General features: G+C 44.0%; 1 protein-coding gene across 1 annotated transcript in view; it reads left to right on the top strand.

The window, feature by feature from the left end:
• The first annotated feature begins 2641 nt into the window (after nucleotides 1–2641).
• Nucleotides 2642–14822, top strand: part of IQSEC3 (IQ motif and Sec7 domain ArfGEF 3) — a 125462-nt gene continuing 113281 nt past the window's right edge. Inside the window, exon 1 of the mRNA XM_084637350.1 lies at nucleotides 2642–3118. Coding sequence (XP_084493476.1) covers nucleotides 2652–3118 — 467 coding nt within the window. The 5' untranslated portion in view covers nucleotides 2642–2651. The remainder of the gene's footprint in view (nucleotides 3119–14822) is intronic.

The following is a 14822-nucleotide window of genomic DNA, read 5'->3' as shown; positions in this document are numbered from 1 at the left end:
TCCCTCTTACTAGGCAAAAGGCAACACACACACACACATAATATTTCTGCCAGTCTACAATTATATTTATAATATATATAATATTTCTGCCAGTCTACAATTTCCATTGGTTCCTCTGGACTACATTCCCCAGAATGCCCGTGTTCAGGACTGAACCAAGACTGAGGTGGTACTGGATCAGTAGGCTTCCTTAAAGGGCCTAGGACATCTTGTACAGTTAGCAATATGGCTCTTTGACACCCCCTGCCAAACTTACCTAGCTTTTACAATTCCACCTTTCCCTACTTATCAGCTTGTGTCTTGTATCACAATTCCCCAGACCCAATCCCCCTGCTTTGCCAAGGATGCTAGCCCCAATGCACCATGGGCCTGCTTCTCCCACAACCCTCTTTGCACATTGTTCTACACAAGGAGGATTTATGAATTTGAGAGCTTGTATGGCACAAACTAGCATGTTCTATTTAATTTTCACCACATCCTTGCAAGGGAGGTGGATATTATTTCCAGTTTACAGATGTGGAAACTAAGGTGTAGAGAAGGTAAGATCAATCTTGTCAAATGTGGGTGTAAAAATTCAGCATTTAAAGCCATATTGAGGCACCTAAACAAAATTGGCTTGTTTGTTTCTTTTTTTAAGACAATGGGATCTGCACAAGCTCAGGATCTCTGGATTTAGGTGCTCATTTTAGGCATTCAAATTTTCAAATTTGTATACTTACCAGTATATAGCATGACAAAGGCCATAGAGGTCAGTGTCAGAGCTAGGATTAACCCTTTGCTCTCAGTCCCTTGTTTAGGTCCTGATCCAGTGCCCCAGGGAGTCAAAAAGAGTCTTAATACTGACTTCAGTGGCCATTAAATCAGGCCATTAGTCCACTAGCCAATAGTGTGTTCCATGTTATTGAACTGCCCCACCTTGTGGCAAGAGATCTTCTTGGTTTGGTTCACCTGTCCCAGGTATTTGGATGGTAGGGAGCTTGTGGTATCCCTACTGCCATTTGTGGTAGGCTGGGTGGCCTTGTTCTTAACTGCTGTGAATTGATCTGGGGTCTTCCCAAAAATCAAGGAGCCTATGGTTGTGGATTTTTGGACCCCAAAAGCCATCCCTAATTGGCTGTGAGAGGACTGACTTAGAAGGAATCACTGACAAGTTCCTTTCCAGGTGATCTGTTTGCATCAGTTTACATTTTCAAGGCTAGCTGCACAAGGCTTATCCTTGATCATAATTGAAACTGAAATTTTTCTTGATATCTTTAGGTTCCCCAGTAAAGGAGGCCATGGACATGGCCTTTGCTGGCCTGCAAAGCTAGCTGGATGCAGTTCAACTCTGAAATGTGACTATAAAATGGTTCCTTTTAATTCTACAGGTCTGCACTCTGTGTTTGTTTAGTCATATCTTCTGATGTGAGTGAGTGAAATAAGATGTTACTGCTTTTTACTCCTGTTAGCTTTGCAGAGCCAAAATAGTGATGGGAGAGGGAACTGAATTCTTTTCCTTCTTGTGCATCAAGAGAATTGTTTATGAGGTCACACAGGTGTCACTGAGGATAGAATTTGGACAGCACATGCTTTATTACTGGTGATGATGATGATGCATAAGAATGAAAGAGCCCAGCTTGTCTCTCAGATCCCATGTGGAGTTTGTAGGCTGTAATCAGAGAAAAAAATGTTATTTCTTGTGAAATGAACACATTTGATATGGAAATTGACAGCCAGTAAGCAGGAAGCCCCCAGGACATTATTTTTACAGAGCTTCTTTTCCCAGAGTAGAACTGAACTTTCTGTCCCATTTTATTCTGAAATAGAAAAGGGAGAGGAAATATTCAGGGGAACCACCAGGCTCCTAAGGAAGAATTCCTTCTACCATCTACTCTCCTTGATCACTCCTCCACCAGGTACATGTTCAGTCCTGCCTCCTGCATGTTAACAGGGGAAGTAAAAAGCCATGACCAGACAAACCCCGGCAGAATTATTGTAGTCACTTTTTAGAAAGAAAAAAAAAATCCCTGCGTCATTATGGAGGAAAGCAGCAGCATCTAGAAATGCCACTCGTGGGGGTGGGAGAAACTGTGACGAGGACACCCAGAGAGCGGGAGCCCGGCTGCTGCTGGGGGCCCTGACCCCAGGGGATGTGGTGTGGGTGTCTGTGATGTAACTGCCGGCTGCTGCCAGCCTCCCCCTTGGTTTGGGCCATGACTTTATCACATGGAGAAGGAAGTGGTCTGAGCTGCAAAGTAACTTTCTCTGCAGCCATGAAAAGGCAGGCTGGAGCACAACCCCCTGGGCACTAGCTCAGCGAGGGGCGGGAAAGGGGAGCCATGGGGGAGGGGGACTTCCCCTCCTTGCTCCCCCTCCAACCCCCCTCTTTTCTCCTCTTCTCCCTTCCCGAGCCACGCCCTCTCCGTCCCACCTGCCTCTCCCCAGCCCCTTCGCTTTGTTCCCTGCCCAGCCCCCTCCCCCGCCCCGGCTACCTGCGCGGCGCTCGCAGGGGCTGTCCCTCCAGTAGCAGGGGGTGGGCCCTCCCGAGGAGACCTCCCCCCGCGCCTCTCTCCGCCCGCGCCCGACGCGAGGGGGCAGAGGCTGGCGCCAGCCGGCCTTGCTGGGAGCGGGTGTGTGCGCGCGCGGCGGGCGGAGGGGCCCGGGCCCGGGGCATGGAGAGCCTGCTGGAGAACCCGGTGCGCGCCGTGCTCTACCTGAAGGAGCTCACCGCCATCGTGCAGAACCAGCAGAGCCTCATCCACACCCAGCGCCAGCGCATCGACGAGCTGGAGCGGCGCCTGGACGAGCTCAGCACCGAGAACCGCAGCCTCCGCCAGCAGCACCCGGCTCCCGCCGCCGAGCCCCCGCCGCGCCCGCCGGCTCCCCCGCCGCAGCCCGAGCCGGCGCCGCTTCAGCACCCCCAACAGCTCCCGGCGCCGCAGCCGCTCCCCAGCAGGCAGGCTCAGCCGGGCCCCAGCGGCGGCGGCGGCAGCCGGGCTCCCGCTCACCAGCACCCCCCGCTCCAGCCCCATCAGCACCACCCGGAGAAGGACAGCAGGGAGAGGGGCTGCTGCGCCGCCCTCCTCCAGCACAAACCCGCCGCGGCCATCGGCAAAGGCGCCCTGAGCAGGCGACCAGAGTAAGTGGGGGTGGGGGTGGGGGGAGACCGATGGCTCTTTCCTGGCCGAGCGCCACGAGGTAACTGGGATGTAACCCCGCGGCTCCCTGCCACGGAAAATGCGGGGGTGGGTGGGGGAATCCCTCCCTAGCTGTGCTCTCCAGCGGGAGCGCAAGGAGCCGCGCGGCTGCTGCTTCCGAAGGGCACCAGCCGCTTTCCTCCCGCTTGGGTCGTCGGTTGGTGTGTGTGGCTGCTGTCCCTGGTCGCATCCAGCCCGCTCGGGGCACACACGCCAGCCCCGTGCTCGGGCTGTTCTCTGTCACAAATAAACAAGTCTCTGCTCGCAGCTGATCTCAGTGTAGGCAAGGCAGGGAAGGAGGCTTTGCAAAGGACAGCGGCGGCCGTGTGGCAGGATTTGTTTTCATCAGGCTTGTGCGGCTGGTCGCTGGAAAAAAAGCGTCCCTGTCTGACACAGAGGGGATTTTCTCACCTGTGGGGGTGCCTTAGTATATTACATATCAGGACTATGCATACACATAAACATAGATGTTATCCAGTTATGATATTTAGGGTGCCCATCTCAGTTTTCTGGGTTTAGAGCCCCCCCCCCCAAAGAAGTGTCTGTCACCTGTCCAGCTTTTTAAAGGGAGAAAGTATTTTTTGCTGGCCTAACAGAGATAGCATGAATACTAATACTGAATGCTAATAATGATATGTGTGTGTACGGATAGTATACAAGGACTAGCAGTCCAACACCAAAAGAGAATAATACTGGAGAGTTAAATTTTCTGCTTTATGCAGCCAGTAAGTCCCATCAGCTCACCAGCTTGCAATTACAACTGAGCTAGATATCTGATCTGCCTTTACTTAAGTGGTTTGGAAACAGCAGGGTCTTTTCTGGTCAAAAGTCAGAGTAAGTAAATTTAGGAACAGAAGAAAGAGCATGTAGAATGCTTATATGCCTATGGCATATAACAAAGAAGCTCACATTGATGGTAAAACCAAAACTGTTTCTCATCTAGATTAAAGTGTATCCGTTTCTTCCTGATGTTGTTGAAGCAAAAAAGATCCTCCTCAGCACAGTTCTGAGCCCAGATCATGGGTTTTTTTCTCCCTCTTTTTCCAGAAAAGGAACCCTTCCTTGCTGTGTTTGTTTTGAATACAGAAGGGCAGTTAGAAACATGAGGCTATATTCTCAGTGCTTTACACCTGCTGAGGGTCTGGCTCATGACTAAGTCAGAAGTGATGCAGAAATGACAATTAAAGTAATTTATATCGCACCTTATATGTACAATATACTTTTCACACCAAAAGCCTCTAAAAGCTTATAATTTGCAGGCTCAATCCTGAAAACCCTACTTACTGAGCTCAGTGGCAATACTCATGGTAGTAAGTGCTATGCTGGATAGTAAACCATTGCAGGAGCGGGCCCTTATTCACTATGCATTGTAAGAAGATTTAAAAACACATAGGAACAGATTCTGTTCTCCTGTATACTACTGTAAATTCAGAATAAATTCAGTGGAGTTACACCACTGTGAAACCCATATAAGTGCAGAATCAAGCGCATTGTTTTTGAACAGTGAATCCCTGCAGTGAAGCCAATATTAGGTACATAACATTGGCAAGGTTTTCCTTTCATCTGAATATAGTTTCTCACATACGTCATTAGACAGATTGAAGAGTCAGTTTCAATGCACAAGTCTGAATATCTCCTTTATAAACCTTGCATTTTTGCAGTGGGGTTTGCTTGGGGAAAAAAATCCTGTAAATTTCTTATTATGTCATATCAAACTGCACACGCCGAGGAGCATTAAGGACACTGCTGATCTCTGACACATACACAGTGATTTGTGAAAAATCAGGACTGCTGCCAGGGATAACATAGCAATCCCTGAAGCTCTCTTCACTCAGGAGGATTAAAATAGCCTGCTTCTATTTCCTCCTATATCTTAGGCAAACCAAAATCTTTGTATAAAAAGAAATTTATGAGATTGAAAAAGGTCTAAACTCCTCACTTTAGCAGGTTCATTGTCTTTTATTGATTAGGTACACTGGGTTTCATCCTCTCTCCTCTGCAAATGCTAGAGGGAAATCAAAGAGATAACAAAATCTAATCTAAAGGCATCTTGCATGTGGAGGATCTTTCACTTCCTTTTGACAGTGTGCCTAGTATTCACTAAGATCCAATTGGCCAACTTCAGAGTTGCATTTAGGCTTTTACGCAACAATAGCGGAAATTTGATTCAGAAGACATGGTGTGTGGAAAGGACCCTAGATAGCAAAGATTTTTCACCTCCTTCCTTCCCCCATACCCCCAGTCATGGTATTGCCATATTATAATTTCTAAAATCCAATGTTCTCTTAAATTTCCTCTCCCTCCCCTGGTCTTTCTGACCAGGACTGTAAGACCTGAATAATAATCAGGAGAGAAAATGGCCACTCTAAATGGAACAGAAATCAGATCTTATAGGAATGTGATGGATGGAAGCAGGGCTTAAAGTGATTTAAAAGAAGTACCAGGTCAGTTATTGCCTAACAGTGGAACTTCATCAGTTTGTCACAAAACTGAAGGGCCCAGACAGCTTGTTTAAATACAGTTGTAATGCTCCCTCCCACCTCAGGCACAACCCAGAGGTCTCTCGTATTTTGGGCCACGGTTGAGATCCCTCATGAGCCAGCTCACCATAAACCTTGGATGGAAGTGAACAGCTAAGCTTTTAGACAAGTGACTATCCATCTTGACCTCAAGGGGCCTGCGGAAAAACACAGGCCCTTTGTTTTTAATAAAGTTTGGGGTCATTCATTTTATTATTTTTCTTCTCAGCAGTAAAAAAAAAAATCTACATTTTAAATAAAAAAATCTGTGCATTCCAAACTTTTCTCTGGAAAGGGGGGGGGGGAAATTCATCAGGTATGCAGAGGACAGTTAATTGCTGGTGCATGTCAGTGAGAACGTCAATGCAGAACTTACCTATGAAAGGAGAGGTAGGAGAAAAGATTTACATAGATATTTCTCAGCAGGAATTAGTCTGATTATTATCCTGTGGCATATATCTCTTTCTACCTAGGAGTCTATTGCATAAGTGCCTCAATTACTGCTTTAAAAACAAAAAATAAGGTCAGTCATTCTGGAATGTGTTGCCGCAGAAATACAGGTTCCCAAATTAGCATGCCTCAGATCACCCTTATTAGGCAACCTCTTGTCTTAAGAGACCATTCTAAAGTATCCCCAAATGTACTGGGTATAATTCTTCCTCCTTATCTTTATCAGAAGAACACCCTTCATTGCTAGTCCCTTGAGATGCTTCATTGTATGTACCAGAGAAATCCAGCAGAGATTAATTTGGCCTCTTGAGTCTAAATGGGTCAAATCCTGCAGTCCTTACACAAATGAAATTCCCCCAATGGGAGCTGTGCCTGAGTAAGGACTGCAGAATTTGCTCCTACTGCTTAGGTGGCAAAGTCCTTTGTCATATAAAGAATAATTATAAATTGTGATACAAATACTTTGAACATCTATAGAATCTTCCATCCAAAGATCTCACTGAAGTTTACATATATTAATCTGAGGCAGAGTTATTATCCCTGTTTATGTGAAGCAGGGTGAAGCAAAGACACAAAGTGACTTACCCAGCATCACACTCGATGCCTGTGACACAGCCCAGAACAAAACCTGGTTCAGCTGAATCTCAGCTCTATGTTTGGATCACAAGACCATCTCTCCTGCAAGAAGCATCTCATGGTACAGTTTTACAAAACCACATTTTCCAAGGGTTTATAAACTATTTGGATTTGCACTGAGCTGAAACCAGTTTTATTTTATTTTTGTTGGGATGTATCAGATGGGTAGTTTTATCTTACCCTGTAATAAAGAAGACTCAGTGGTTTGAGCATCAGCCTGCTAAACCCAGGGTTGTGAGTTCAATCCTTGTGGGAGCCATTTAGGGATCTGGGGCAAAAATTGGGGATTGGTCCTGCTTTGAGCAGGGGGTTGGACTAGATGACCTCTTGAGGTCCCTTCCAACCCTGAGATTCTATGATTCTAAGACATGGTTTGAGAGAGCTAGATGTTACACCCACTTAGTCTTTGCTATGGACAGAGGCCATGTGCTACATTTTTTGTTTAATTTAAAAAGCCTAATTACGTAACTTTAAAATGAAGCTACTGCATATGCAGAAGTGCTGCTTTCCATAATTTTTCTTTTTAAACTATGCATTAATGTTCTTTTTATGGATTATCTCCAGGGTAAAGGCATTAGACAAAATCCCACTGATTTCAATTAATTACTGTAAATTTTGTGGGTTTATTATCACTATTAACATATTTTGCCATATTTGCGCATTGCACCAGTAAAAATAATAAAAATACTGCAATAATCCTGCATTCCTTGCACACCACAAATCCCCATGCATTTCATTTTGGGGATGAAATGCAGAAGAAATGCACTAACTGTCTCAGAGATTGACTACATTGGGGTTTGAGCCACTGCTTTAGCTGCACTGGTATTGCCCCAATGCAAAACCTATTGTAGATGTGTAAGCAGTGACTTGCAGCAATGTGGCTTACCCTAGTTTCAGATGGTAGAGAGTTACATCACCGCAGCTACATTGATGGCTAAAGCCCCGATGTAGAAAAGCTCACAGACATTTTAAGAACAACATTTAATTTGACTAAATAGCTCAAGAGGGAGGAAAATGAAAATAAACTATTTGAGGCTATCTATATCCCATTTTAAGGTATATCCGTAATGGTTCCAAAAATCCACAGTATGAAATGAATTGAATGATCATGTAAAATCTGCACCAGTGCCTGGTTATGACACCACATAAAATTCCAGACAAAGGGATTGGAGTTAATGGCTGGTAACAATACCATGAGAAATACCTGCTAGAGGGACAAAAAGTCCATGTCCAGAAACAATATCATTTGAAATCCTAGCTGCAAGAATAGAGTTTGAATGCCTAGCAATGATGCCATGGGCAATCCCAGTCACAGAGCCAGCACCTGCATTTGCGGAATTGATACCATACAAAACCCATGCCAGAGCAACAGAGTGCCATTCCCTGGAAAGAAATCCCAGAGGCAGGGCTGGACTGGCATTAGTGCTTTAATAATGCTAGCACATGAAAGTATCTGTGCCTAGTAATGAAATCATGGGAAGTACCAACTGGGGACCCAGGGGATATGACTACACTTCAATTAAATACTTGTGACTGGCCCATGCCAGCTGACACACACGGGCTTGCGGGGCTTGGGCTAAGGGGTTATTTAATTGCAGTGTAGACATCAAGGCTCAGGCAGCAGCCTGAGTTCTGAGACGCTCCCACCTTGCAGGGTCCTAGAGCCTGCGCCCCAGTCTGAGCCCGAATGTCTACACCACAATTAAACAGCCCCTAGCCCAAGCCCTGTGAGCCGGAGTCAATTGGCATGGGTCAGCCACAGGGTTTTAATTGCATTGTAGACATACCCAGGGAAGCAACTGCAAGTAATGATTCTCTATGAAATCCTGGCCAGGGGGACAGGCAGTCAGTGCCTAGAAATGATGTCAAAGGCAATCCCAATAAGAAGGACAAGGTGTCAGTGCCTATGGCAGTGATGTACTGACCTATGGACAGGAGAGGCCATGGCCTAAGGTACGGTAAATACCAGACAACATCCAGTGGTCAAATGAAGATGGGCATGGGATGCAGACAGGCTTCTTCTATTTTGGTTTCGATTGCACTCAGCTACATGTTTTGTTACAGCCAGTTGGATGCTCTCTGATCACGTAGATTGTGCGCTCAGTGCATTCTTGCATATAATTGAACTTTTTGTTGGTCTGGCTCTTTTGGTATCACTTTCCTACGCAGACACAGGGTTAGGGCACAATTTTACTTCCCATCTTTAGGAGGAGTGGGCTCATGGGCAACATTTTTACTGCCATCCAATCACAAACAAAAGGGTTAATCCCTTATTGCTTGGGAATGTTGTAAAATAAAATCTTGTCCAAAGTGAAAGGGTGAATATGTCTGTTCATGAAACCATTGGGAATTCCTGCTAAGACAGGGTCTCAATGGCCAGTAATGAAGCCACACAAAATACCAACCAGAAGATCACAATATCAATTCCTGCTAATGGTGAGGCAGGAAATACTGGCCAGAAGCTAGCAGAACCATGGGTAATCTTGGCCAGAGGCGCATTGCATCAGTGACTGCTAATGGTACAGTGTACATTTTAGCAAGAAACACTACATCAATGCCAGGTAATGGTACCATTTGGGGACCCATTCCATTCATATAACCCTCTCTGCTGTGCCTGTGCATTGCAGCAGATGTGGTATGGAAGGTCACTCGCTGTGCTGAGATTCCTACTATACTCAGTGGCACAACTGATAGTCCAGTGTCTTGGTTTTTGTGGGTTAAAATTAGTCTTCATTCGTGTATTCTCTCTCTCTCTCACACACACACACACTTTATAAATAATTGAATTTGTATAATGTTAATCCTTGTTTTTATAACCTAGAGATAGAGTCTGTGGGGCATTTGAGATGGTATTTACATTATGCAATGATTATACATGTTTTTACATGCACTGTATGCAAAGTTAACTGAGGTATGGGTCAGAGTTAGTCAGAGCTCAGAAATTTACTTCTAGACCTAGCAGCATGCCAGGTCATGAGACTATCATCTATGCAAGGTTGCGCTTTTATTCATTTCAGTTTCTCACTAGTGGTTCAAAAATACATGCCCGTACACATGCACACACATACCAGGTTGCAATGACACTTTGCCTATCCAGATCCTGCTCCTTTGATTGTTTTTGCGTGCCATGAAATCCTAGTGCAAGAGAGAGTCTGAAAAGAGCTCTGCTGTCTATCTTAATCTTTCTGCTTCTTGTTTGGTTTGCTTCCCCTGTTTTTTTTTTTTTTTTAATTTGTCTTGCTGTTTTGCCTGTTATTTTCTTTGTGTCTCCCTAGCTATGTTGCTCTTTCTCTCTTTGTTTCTGAGTTCAGCTATGGTTTATTTCTCTCTCTTTATCTCTGGTAAGAAACCTTCTTTGATTTCCCCCTTAGGAAAAACACTATAGAAAGCCAGAAATGTATTTTGTGCAACAGATAGAAAAATATTTCATTTGTTATAAAATTACCAGTAGCTTGTGATCCATGGCCGTAGAAGAATACGAAGAATAAATAAGCAAAAGGGGAAGGAATCATTTATGAGGTCAGATTAAAATGAGGTTGCACTGTGGCTTTTTTCCTCCAATTTCTTTCATGTAAACTCTGGAAAATATGTATTTTTCCCCCAAAAGATCTGTAGCCTAACATAAGCTAAGTTAATAGTATTCTAGCATTCCCTCCAGATGTGGCTGTTGTGCTCAGTGAAACCTTGGATAGGAAGATGTGAATCTTGGCTATAGAATTTATTCTGCAGTGTGGCTCAGTTCGGGAGGCAATATCCAATAGGGCAGTGTTTCTCAAACTGGAGGTCCTGACTCAAAAGGGGGTCACAGGACTATTGTAGGGGGGGTCACAGTATTGCCATCCTTACTTCTGCACTGCTTTCACTGGGCACCTTGCCAGTGGCTGCCGCTCTCCAGCCACCTAGCTTTGAAGGCAGCACCGCCACCAGCAGCAGCGCAGAAGTAAGGGTAGCATGATATGGGGGAAGGGGTAATAACAGCCTGAAATGTTTTCAAAGGGGGTCCCAGCAAAAAAAAGTTTGAGAACTCCTGAGCTAGGGTACTGGACTTGGAATCAAGAGATGTAACTTTATCCCCAGTACTGCCAATGACCTACTAAATCACTTCACCTATTTATGGGTATAATTATACTTATTTTCTGCTGTAAAGCACTTGAAGACATAGAGATGAAAAACACTAGGTAAGAGCTAAGTATTCTTAAAAGCTCCAGTTAAGGAAGCAGCATAAATTTATTGTCATAATTAGTAAGATGATTGTGTGTATATAAGTGGGCATGCATACATGTGTGCATGAGAATGTGTTTGAATGTACATTAGTGTTCATTTATGACCAAGATCAAAGTGACGGTATTTAGTTTCTATTTTTATACGCAGAAAAGCAGATCCACAGCTGGTATAAAACAGCACAGCTGCATTGACTTGAATGGAACTATGCCAATTTACGCCAGCTGAGGATCTGCTGCAGATTGTGTGTGCATGTGTGTGTTCACATACACAAACATACACAATGTTTAAATGACATTTTCTCTTGAGTGCTGACAATAGCAATAGATAGCAATGCATCACAGAAATAACAGTGAACAATGGAAAAGCCATTAAGCAACATTGTGCAGATTCTTCATGTAATAGGTTTGTAACTTTTTTAATGGTATTATAATTTAGGGCTGTAGGAGGTTTGTTTCTGTAGGGTCATAAAGACATTTTTGCACATTTGGTATACCTTTATATTCTTTACCTACTGCATGTGAACCATCATCCTGTTGCATATTCAGGAATTATTGTTATAGCTTTTGCTGGGAGAAAAAGCTAAGATTATGTTCATTGCTTACCCCCTTTTTTCACATGCTCTTAAGTTATAACTTTCTTAGGTGAGACCGAAACATTCTATGATTGGTCTCATCTGACACAGGGGTATGAAATCTTGAGGGGAAAAAAACCCTTCAACTGATTGTGAGTAGAAAAAGTGACAACACCCACCATCCCACACACAATTTCCTAGTTGAGGAAAAAAAAGGAGATTTTTTTTTGTTTTACTTGCTCATCAATAATTCAAAATGGCTGAATAACACCTCCAAATCTGATGACCTGTTATGGGGCTGGTTCTCCCTAAGAAATAGTCTCCTAGCCATGTCTTGAAAACAGTAAGTTATAAACAGTTGGAAAATTGCTTCTCAGGCTCACTGGGCATCTAAGGAAGAATTTAACAGCCAAATGGAGCCCCTTCTTTCCCATGGCTTCACATAGGAGGTTGGGGGAGTGTCTCTTCCCTTGTTGACTAGGGACCTAGCAGGAGGATAGGCTGTTGCTATAATCTTCATGAGGGAGATTGAAACAGAACAAAAAACTGCTTTACTTTCAAGGACAGGAGAAAACTACAGGCATGAAAACATTGCAGATCTTAGCTACTCTTGCAGTATTAGGGCCTTGACTCATTTCGGGATTTTTTTCCTTCAAATTCTGAGTTTTTCCTTAGAAAAGATGTTTCTATCTAGTTCTTCTGCTTTCTAGTTCTAGTCCATTAGGAGGTGCATCTTCAAGGTGGCTCACACTATACCTGCTCAAGTGAGAAAGTCCTCATGGTACCTTCTCAGATGAGCCTTTTGGGTAAATGTGGGTTTGGTCATGGGAGGCAAGTGAAACCCATTCCCATTACATTACTTTTCATCTTGGAAGAGAGACGACTAAGGGGGGATATGATAGAGGTCTATAAAATCATGACTGGTGTGGTGAAAGTAAATAAGGAAATGTTATTTACTCCTTATAACACAAGAACTAGGGGTCACCCAATGAAATGAATAGGCAGCAGGTTTAAAACAAACAAAAGGAAGTATTTCTTCACACAACACACATTCAACCTGTGGAACTCTTTGCCAGAGGGTGTTCTGAAGGCCAAGACTATAACAGAGTTAAAGAAAAAAACTAGATAAGTTCACGGAGGATAGGTCCATCTATATTAGCCAGGATAGGCAGGTCCCTAGCTTCTGTTTGCCAGAAGCTGGGAATAGGCAATGGGGAAGATGACTTGATGATTACCTGTTCTGTTCATTCCCTCTGAAGCACCTGGCATTGGCCACTGTAAGAAGACAGGATACTGGGCTAGATAGACCATTGGTCTGACGCAGTATGGCCATCCTTATGTACATTTATTCAAATATAGGGCCCATCTCCATTTTTTTTTTCAGATTTCTCCTCCTCTCTCCTGTAATTATGGAACCAAACCTGCTGTACTCAGTTCACATTCACAGACCACATACCAAAATCTTCTCCCAAAGCCTTGACTACCCCGAGGGGTTTTGCACTAGTGTAGCTACTCCAATGCAACTCCTTAGTGTGGACCTTCTGCACTGGGGTAAAGCGTAGTTTGTACCAGCCTAATAACTCTGAGAGCAAGATTCTGATTTCACTCCAGTATAAATCTGGAATTACTTCAGTGAAGTTACTCTAGATTTGCGTAGGCATTTCTGAGATCATACTGTGGCCTTGTGTTCTTTCTGGGACTAAAATCTGCAGCACCATCAGAGCAAGTTAATTCAAGTTGTTGCTAATTTACCAACCTCTTTGTACATCTTCTCACTCAGTCACTTAAGATGTCAGAGTCAATTGTTTTCAAGATTCTCCCGAGGATTCTTTTGTGTTACTCAAGCAGGAAGGGTTTGATCTCTCCCTCTGAGCCCCCTACATAGCTGCATTGTCATTGGCTACTGGCCCTTCATTTCTGCCAAGATAGGAGCTGTTTGTACAAGCTGGATGCAGAGATATCTTCCCCATCACACTTGCTCACTTTGGAAATATTATTCCACCGTTATATCCCTAGTTATCATGGCTTCCACATGGCTAGAAAGTTCAGGAATCCTGGTTATTTCCTGCATTGTTATTATATATTATTTGCATGGTAGTAGCACTTAGGAGCCTCAGTCATGGATTAGAATCCTATTGTGCTAGGAGCTGGAAAGGAGTTGACTCAGTATCCTAATCTAACATATTGATAAGCATATGCATGTTTGAACAGGGATGTGTATAAACTCTTTAGGGCAAGAATCAGGTTTTTGTTATGTGAATGTACAGTGCCTAGCACACTCTCAATGGTGATCATGAACTGCAGCTTATGACTCATCAGCATAGCACACCAACAGTTCTGAAAAATCTGCATGCTCCATCCAGACAGCTTTTCTGTAACTGCATCTCTTAAAAATAATGTGAAAGCTCCCAGTCTAAAGCCAGCTTTTCCCCATTTCAAGTTGTTTTTGCAACACTAAAAGAAAGCCAGCATCAGTTCGGGAAGCAACTGCACTCTCTTACACACCACTGCATTACTCCAGTTTTATACCAGTATAATTCCATCAACAGCATAAAACTGGAGTATTGCACTGGTGAATCAGGCCTACAAGCTCTAAAGTCTTGTCTAGATGAGGACAAAAGATTTATACTTGAAATGTGTTTTAACTAACACATTCTAAAACACTAGAGAAGACAGGAAAAGTTGTATTTTTATAGATTCATAGGCCTTGAAGGGACCTCAAGAGGTCATCTAGTCCAGTCCCCTGCACGCATGGCAGGACTAAGTATTATCTTAACATGAAGTGAGCTGTAGCTCACGAAAGCTTATGCTCAAATAAATTGGTTAGTCTCTAAGGTGCCACAAGTACTCCTTTTCTTTTTGCGAATACAGACTAACATGGCTGTTACTCTGAAACCTATCTTAACATGTGTTAGCTGGGCAAGGTGAACCTTAGGCTCCAACTCTTAGCTTAGCATGTGCTAAAGTACAACTTGCTTTGTCCATACTAGAGGGCTGTACATTTCATTGCTTCTGTAGGCTGATCTCATTGCACACACCAGGGGCTGTTCATATCCTTCCATTACCTCCCATCCCACTCTGTTTCAGGGACTCTCTGCAAACCCCTTCCTCAGGTCAGGGGCTCTATGTATCCCCCATTCACCACTTCCTCCCCTGCCCTCCACATTTCTCCCTTCCCCCGATACCACAGTCCCTCATTCTCCTCATGTGGCAGGGGATCTATGTGCCACCCCTTCCCCCCAACCC

The sequence above is a fragment of the Lepidochelys olivacea genome, assembly GCF_965140295.1.
Source record: "Lepidochelys olivacea isolate rLepOli2 genome assembly, chromosome: 1".
NCBI lineage: Eukaryota > Metazoa > Chordata > Testudines > Cheloniidae > Lepidochelys > Lepidochelys olivacea.
The sequence above is the reverse complement of the archived record's forward strand: the minus strand, read 5'-3'. Positions and strand labels throughout refer to the sequence as shown.